Source organism: Melanostigma gelatinosum (genome assembly GCF_949748355.1).
Source record: "Melanostigma gelatinosum genome assembly, chromosome: 7".
Classification (NCBI taxonomy): Eukaryota; Metazoa; Chordata; class Actinopteri; order Perciformes; family Zoarcidae; genus Melanostigma; species Melanostigma gelatinosum.
In genome coordinates this window covers 4,757,846-4,764,982 of record NC_136640.1, presented here as the reverse complement: position 1 = coordinate 4,764,982, position 7,137 = coordinate 4,757,846, and the positions used below count along the sequence as shown (strand labels likewise).

Below are 7,137 nucleotides of genomic sequence, written 5' to 3'. Positions count from 1 at the left end.
AAAACACAAGTTATTGAACTCACTTTGTCTCCGTTTTTTGTTCCAATAAAGGCAAAGAATGTTATTTCATCTGTTGGAAATCTCAAAAGAATAGGCATGAACCTTTTGAGGGTAATGGTTGTGTGACAGAAGACACCCATGATGATAAAATTAGAGATGACTTTCAATGCTATGATCATTCCTGTTCCTCAAATTACACGAAGCCACGGTGACAAAGTCCACTGGTGATAGGACAACAAACAACAGCATGGCACACACACCACTCTTTGACCTATTAATCATCGCACACACACACACACACACACACCAGCAGCAGCACAAACTTTGTTATCCGTAAACTGAGATACGTCTGTCTTGATAAACTGTTCTCGTTTGTTTGCTGCCTTCTTACGTGGTAATGCGTGGGTCTGAGTGCAAACTGAACGCGATCACATTTTCAGAGAGTTGACAGCAACGAGTTCTGTTCTGTAACAAATGGTGTGGAAAAAACCAACAATGGGAGTGAGGGTCAACCTGAGCTGTTGTACGCTGCTAAAATGTGGTAAAACACGACCCAGTACAGACCCCTTTAGGAAACCTATGGCCAAGTAAAGGTACTTGAGCTATGTGGGGGAATGTGAACCTTTTTTACATGTAGCCTATTCACCTCCATTTTATTCCAATTCTTTCCATCAATGTTCTCCCTCTCGCAGCTCTCCCTTGCCCTACTTTGTGTCTTTTCACCACCTCCCATTTTTGGTATATTCACACTCCTGCCCTAATTTAACCGTCTTCACGTCTCCGTCTTCTCACCGAATTGTTTGTGTCAGCCTTTCATGTCCTCTACACAACAAACAGCAGCTTGGCTACAGGACAAAATGAGAGAAAGGGGGGGGAATGCTTAAAAGCTGTCCCAGAAGTATCACTAATAAAATATCCTGTTGCCCCAAAAGAGTGTGGTGAATGAAAAGGATTGTGAGGCTCTTGCTAAGAAATGCTGGCTGCTTTTGGTTGAAGTTAACAGTGCATTTATGACACTGATAATGTCAAGCAAATCTGTGACTCTGTGTGTGCTCAGTGATCTCCTCCCAGCAGGTGACCATTGAACTCTCAACCCAGTCCCCCTGCTGAGCGAGCTGACAGGGGGGTGAGGTCCACCTCCACGGAGACGCACAACCCTCACCTCCACCCCCGCCCCCTCCTCCCCGCATGGACTCATCCCTCACTCAGGCACTATAAAAAGTCTGCACATGCTGAAGTTGTTCAGTCTCATCACGAACTCCAGCAGGTAAGACAAGCAACAGCCGTGGCTCTCACTGATACATTTTAACTTTGTGTTAACTTTAAACTGTGAGATGTTTTCATTTAACTTTGGGATCAAGAATGTATCTAGCTGTCAAAGCGTTGCTCTTTAATGAAGAGCTTGCTGCTCGGAACCAGAAATGCCTTTTTTTTTAAATAAGCATGTATTACTATTCTCCCCGCTAAGTATATATTTCATATATTATAATTAAATCTGTTGCCTTACAGTTGCCTGTGGTGATATTTTAGCAGTTGCCTCCATTTGTCCAAGAAAACAGAGAGATCCCTAAATTGAAGTGTCTCTGTATCAGGATTGTCTCTGAGCTCAGAGAGATAACTTGGTAATTCTGTGACTGTGTTTTACTGTGAAGCCAGGATGAGCATTACAGTCCAGAGCTAATCAGTTTGAGCTGTCTCTCCGAATTTGTAGCCATCTCTAATCTACCCAGAATACAGGATATTTGAATTAGCAGCCATATGTTTAGTGTGAACTCATGTGGACCAATTCAGGGATGAGTGTGTAGCTTTAACGGTGAGTTTACCTTGTGTGTACTTCTAAGCCCGCTCATCTGGCCGAGTGACTCACTGGATTAATGGGCTTTTCGTTTTTCTTCGTGCGATTTAAACAATGTTTTATTGAAACTCCTTTGACTGTAACACTGTGAGCGTGACATGTTTTGCCTCTTTCTCCACTCTAGACCACCATCATGAAATTTGTCGCTCTCACTCTCGCCCTCCTGCTGGCTGTCGGTGAGTACTGAACGCGCTGTTTCTTACATAACCTGCGTGTCCTGCTTTACTCATCCAGAATATCAATATATTTATCTCTTTCACGTTTAAAAATACACCCTCTCTGACTGCTTTTCCGTGCCTCCTCAGGCTCTCAGGCCGCTACCATGCGGAGTGATCCACCAACGCAGCTGGCCCATGCCAGGACTGTTATGAAAATGTACCTGGATCAGGTGAAGGCGAGTGTCACCAGGGCCCTGGACCAGCTCGATGGCACCGAGCACAGGGAGCTCAAGTAAGGCCACGTCATTCTCCTCAGTCAGTCTCACGTTCTGTAATTGGTGCTTGCTCCGTCACTGCTCCACCTTTCTCCCTTAGTCACTTTTTTTTTTCATTTCTCTGTTTCCTTCCAGGGCCCGCCTGTCTACCCGCATCGATGACATGTACACCCAGATCACGGCTATGCAGGCTGCTGCTGCCCCCGTCACCGACAATGTCGTCAGCACCATCGGCGAAGCCACCGCCGAGTTCCGCGCCGCTGTCATCGCTGATATTGACGGCCTGAAGGTGGCTCTCGAGCCCAAGCGTGCTGCGCTGAGGGAGGTTGTCAACAGGCACATCGAGCAGTACCGCGTTGCCCTTGAGCCCATCATCACCGAGTATTCCGCCAAGCACGCGGCAGATGTGGAAGTCCTGAAGGGAAAGCTGGAGCCCATTGTGGCGGACCTGACCGCCAAGATCGCAGTCAACGTGGAGGAGACCAAGGCCGCCCTGATTCCCATCGTGGAGTCTGTGCGTGCCAAGCTCTCTGAGCGTCTGGAGCAGGTGAAGATGTCGATTGGCCCGTACGTCGAGGAATACAAGGACCAGATGAGGCAGGCCTACTCCCAGGTGCAGAACGTCAAGACTGAGGACCTCACTACCCTGAAGGCGCAGATTGCACCTTTGGCCGAGGACATCAAGGTTAAGCTCAACGCCATCTTCCAGCACATCGCAGCTTCTATCCAGAAGAACTAAGTCCCTCCCTGTTCCTGTAACTAACCTCACCTACCTATCAGTCCCAGACCCATTCCACCATTCTCTCCATTCCATTCTTTCCTCACAATGCGCAGCCAGACCACCTCTCAAAATGAAGCCGGTGACGAACTTGTTGCACTTGTTTGCAACAAGATGGCGGGACTCTTGCTCTGTCTCTCTCCGATGAAAACACCTCGCCTTTTTGCGCACATGCTCAAGCACATGCAAGCAGCAGACACAGAGGAACTCAGCACGCACATGCTTTACTCTTCGCACGACATGGCCAACTGCTTACGTTTTGTGTAGGAACTGTATGTGAATTACCACAAGTGCCTGAAACTCTGTGTATTGATGCTTGTCTGATGAAAACTGTGCTTTGACGAAATACAGCTCAATAAACAAATGACTTGTTTATACTAACCACCTCGCTCTCTGACTCTCACTTCATCCTTTCCCTAAAAGATCGGACTGTAATGAAGCGGAATATTAGACATCTAAAGCTAACATGAGAATAAAGATAACTTTATCGAAACTATGAAGATATAGAACGCAGTCTAATGACAAAAATGACCCTCTCAGGAATTTAACAGCACAACCTTTGGCTTTATTGGAGAGTTTTTGACCCCGGTAAGGTCGTATCACAGAAAGCATTCGGAGGGGTCATCATTGATCACGAGGAAAAATAACAATATCAATAAGAGAGACATCCAACGACATATGAGATATGTCCGCCTGTGGTCCTGAAAGCTGTGATTAATGAGCTGATCTCGGGAATGCAAATTGGCCTTTTGACCATATTAAGTCGTGTTGTGCTTTATTAGAGGGAAAGCCCAATTTACTGCTTTGGATCCCTCAGGCTGGAACCCTTCAACACTGTCCCATCATAGAGCCACATGAGGTTACACACACACACACATATCACAGCCACACCACTAAACACTTGCAACTCGCATTTGTACTCAACTTTGATTCATCGAGGTCATATATCAAATCATTGTGTGTTACTTTGAGAGTTAGAAACAACATTCAGGTCTTCAAGTGACACAAGAGGCAAAGACACCTTTCAAAAACCCAACAACATGTAACAGCAAGGACAACAATCCAGAGATGTCCAGAACTTTATCACTGGCGCTGTCTGATATGTTATGAGATTTTAATAAGTGTGCTAGAATGTCACAATTCATCTAAAACAGGAGGGTCCACGTCCGTTTTAGGGAATAACTGACTCTCTAATTAGTATGGTGTTGAAACTCTGCGCCAAGAAAGTATGCTATGAATAATAAACAGCAGTTTGTTGCTGTCCTCATCTGTCCACACTCAGTAACACTGGGCTGACTAGGTTGTTATTAATGCCCTACTGGTCGCTCAAGACAAGCTCCACTCAGGGCTTTAGGCTAAATGAAACAATGGGAGGTGCAAGCAGGGATTTCTAGATGCTCCAAAAAGGTTTTGTGTGTGTGTGTGTGTCTGTGTGTGCACGTTTTTGTGTTCACAAATCTTGGGGCCACATGGATGCATGCGCGTGCAGCTGTGATGTATTGTAATGGATGAGGCAGGCATGAGGTCCCCAGTGAGAGTCTCGTGGTTTATAAAAACCAGCATGTTCCTGGACACAAACAGCCACTCCTCACACTCGGATGCACGTCTACCACAGCACCTGGCACTGGACGGGGAGGAAGACTTTTGGCTTTATTTGTTTATTGATGGTTCTGGTCTCGATGTAATGACAGGAGTTGCTTAGTCAGAAGTGGAAGAACGGACTGCAGTGAAGAGAAATATCAAAGGAAGGGACGAAACGGGAAAAAGTCATTCATATTATTTATTTTGTAAACCTTCAAACGATGGATGGTAAGCGTTTGTTTTATGATCAAAATGATCTGAGATCATTGGAGGAAATATAAATGAATGTGATGATGATTATAGACAAAAGCCCGTGATCCACAAGCGTCCACCGCACACCTCCCCTCTCCTTCAGGTCCTCATCTGCCTCGGAGCTGTGAACTATCTCTGCCCTGCTGTGCAGATGGCGGGTCACTGTCGAGCACCAAGGCCCCCCAAGTCAGCGGGGTCAGAGTTCAGCTGGAGATGCATGCACTCTGGCAGCAGTTCGACCAGCTGGGCACGGAGATGATCGTTACCAAAGCCGGAAGGTGACGATAACACTCATTACCTTTCCCTCTTTCTTTCTCTCTTCCGTGTGTCTCACTACATCGTGTGTTCATCTACATGTTCATGAACTGCAGGAGGATGTTTCCAACATTCCAGGTGCAAATCTCCGGGATGGATCCCACCACTGAATACGTCCTGCTCATGGACTTTCTCATTGTGGACGATAAAAGATACAGGTCAGACATACGGAGTGAGGTGTGCAGTGCTTAGTGTCTAACGTAGATTTTAAATGGTTGAAGTGTATTTATGATCTGCTCGAGTATTTCCATCTCTTTATTCAAGACCATCGGTGTCCACCTGAAACCTAGAGCTGTGCACGTTGCCCCTCTGCCAGTTTCATCTCACCTCAGCAGTCCTATTTGACCTATTGTGTGTGTGTGTGTGTGTGTGTGTGTGTGTGTGTGTGTGTATGTGTGTGTATCAGATATGCGTTCCACAGCTCATCCTGGTTGGTGACAGGCCGAGCGGATGTCGTAGCCCCGAGACGGATGCATTTCCACCCAGACTCACCTGCCTGTGGAGCCCAGTGGATGAAGCAGACCGTCTCCTTCGACACCCTCAAGCTCACCAACAACTTGCTGGATGACAACGGACATGTCAGTCTTTAATGTGACCCCCTTCACTCTTTGACGTACGTGTAGAAATGTCTCTCTTTTGACTCGCTTGTTGTTGCCCGTTCTCTGACTTCCTGTTCTCCAGATGATATTGAACTCCATGCATCGCTATCAGCCGCGCTTCCACGTGGTGTACGTGGATCCGGCTCCCAACAGCCACTTAAACGCACACAAGAACTTCTGCTCCTTTTCCTTCCCCGAGACTCGCTTCATGGCCGTCACTGCCTATCAGAACCACCGGGTAGGTGGATCCGTACAGACTTCAGTGTAGGCTTTTTATTACTGTGCACTAAAGGATTAGGGAGTCATTTCTTTGATTTTTATCTCATTTATTTCACCCCATCTCCCAGATCACCCAGTTAAAAATTGCTAGCAACCCATTTGCTAAAGGCTTCAGGACGTCAGACCCCCAGGACCCGTGAGTGTCATTCACTCATGTCTGAATGTTTGCCTGATTGACAAACGCATGTGAAAGAGTTTCTCTAGCCCCTCGACTAGATCACAGTGCATCTATCGCTGTTATCAGCTGGGACATTGCGATAAGGCAGCAGTCTCCATGATAGCTAATCTTTGACCTTTGTTTTCAAAGGAGGTAGGTTGTTGGCCATTGGGTGAAACTGTGAGGGACAGTATCTGTGTGTGTGTGTGTGTGTGTGTGTGTGTGTGTGTGTGTGTGTGTGTGTGTGTGTGCGTGTGTGTGTGTAGGGAGGGTTATTCTGGACCCATGGCGGTGTGTTGTCCACCAGAGGGCAGAGCTGAGCTGCTCTCCATCAAACCTGGAGATCAGAGAAGCTGGAGCTCAAAGACTTCCACCAGTGAGTATCTCTCTGTACGTTGAATAACACATTTTCATCCACAACTTCAACACAGGGATTGTTCAAAGTCCTTTGAAATTTGAATTTGCTGCTACTTTAATCTTCTGCTGCGGAATTTACAGCATCTGTTGGATCTGATTGGATGCTTCCAACAAGAGACGGGGTTGAAGAAAAGAGGATGTTAAAACTTTTGGTCCGATCAGTAACTGCATTCTCTTGCCTCCTCAGGACAGGAGGACCCGGCTCTGGACGTGGACGGCGTATTGGCACCGGCTTCCTTCCTCCCCGTTCCTTCCTACTGGGACTGTCCAGGATCGTCTGAGGAGAGAGGCAGTATGTCATAGGGGGAAAAGAAGCAGACTAAATTAACTTTGGATCATATTTGAACTACTGCTCCCATCCAACTTTATTGTGTGTTTGATAATAAATGTATGTAATGTGTGGTCTCCCTCACAACATAGATTTATAGGGATACCATGCATTATACAAGTGTTCCATTCAAATAATATTGT

At 46.5% G+C, this 7,137-nt stretch overlaps 2 protein-coding genes across 2 annotated transcripts; both read left to right on the top strand.

Annotated features, from left to right (window-relative positions):
- The first annotated feature begins 2,176 nt into the window (after nucleotides 1–2,176).
- LOC306779807 (apolipoprotein A-I-like) lies at nucleotides 2,177–3,412 on the top strand. Its single transcript, XM_079271818.1, has 2 exons — nucleotides 2,177–2,305; nucleotides 2,424–3,412. Exons 1-2 carry the CDS (start codon nucleotides 2,178–2,180, stop codon nucleotides 3,025–3,027), a joined length of 732 nt encoding a protein of 243 aa, XP_079127944.1. The 5' UTR covers nucleotide 2,177; the 3' UTR covers nucleotides 3,028–3,412.
- Nucleotides 3,413–4,868: 1,456 nt separating this feature from the next.
- On the top strand, nucleotides 4,869–6,947 carry LOC306779583 (T-box transcription factor TBX1; the record flags this gene model as incomplete). The annotated part of the gene is made up of 7 exons (XM_079271549.1): nucleotides 4,869–4,875; nucleotides 5,051–5,177; nucleotides 5,271–5,372; nucleotides 5,621–5,792; nucleotides 5,896–6,051; nucleotides 6,161–6,228; nucleotides 6,854–6,947. The coding sequence occupies 7 exons, from the start codon at nucleotides 4,869–4,871 to the stop codon at nucleotides 6,945–6,947; spliced, it is 726 nt and encodes a 241-aa protein (XP_079127675.1).
- Between the last annotated feature and the right edge of the window lie 190 nt (nucleotides 6,948–7,137).

Coding starts and splice junctions, on each gene's coding strand:
- LOC306779807 (XM_079271818.1), top strand. CDS start 2,178: ATGCGGAGTGATCCACCAACGCAGCTGGCCCATGCCAGGACTGTTATG. Junction 2,306..2,423: donor ACCGAGCACAGGGAGCTCAA/GTAAGGCCACGT, acceptor GTTTCCTTCCAG/GGCCCGCCTGTCTACCCGCA.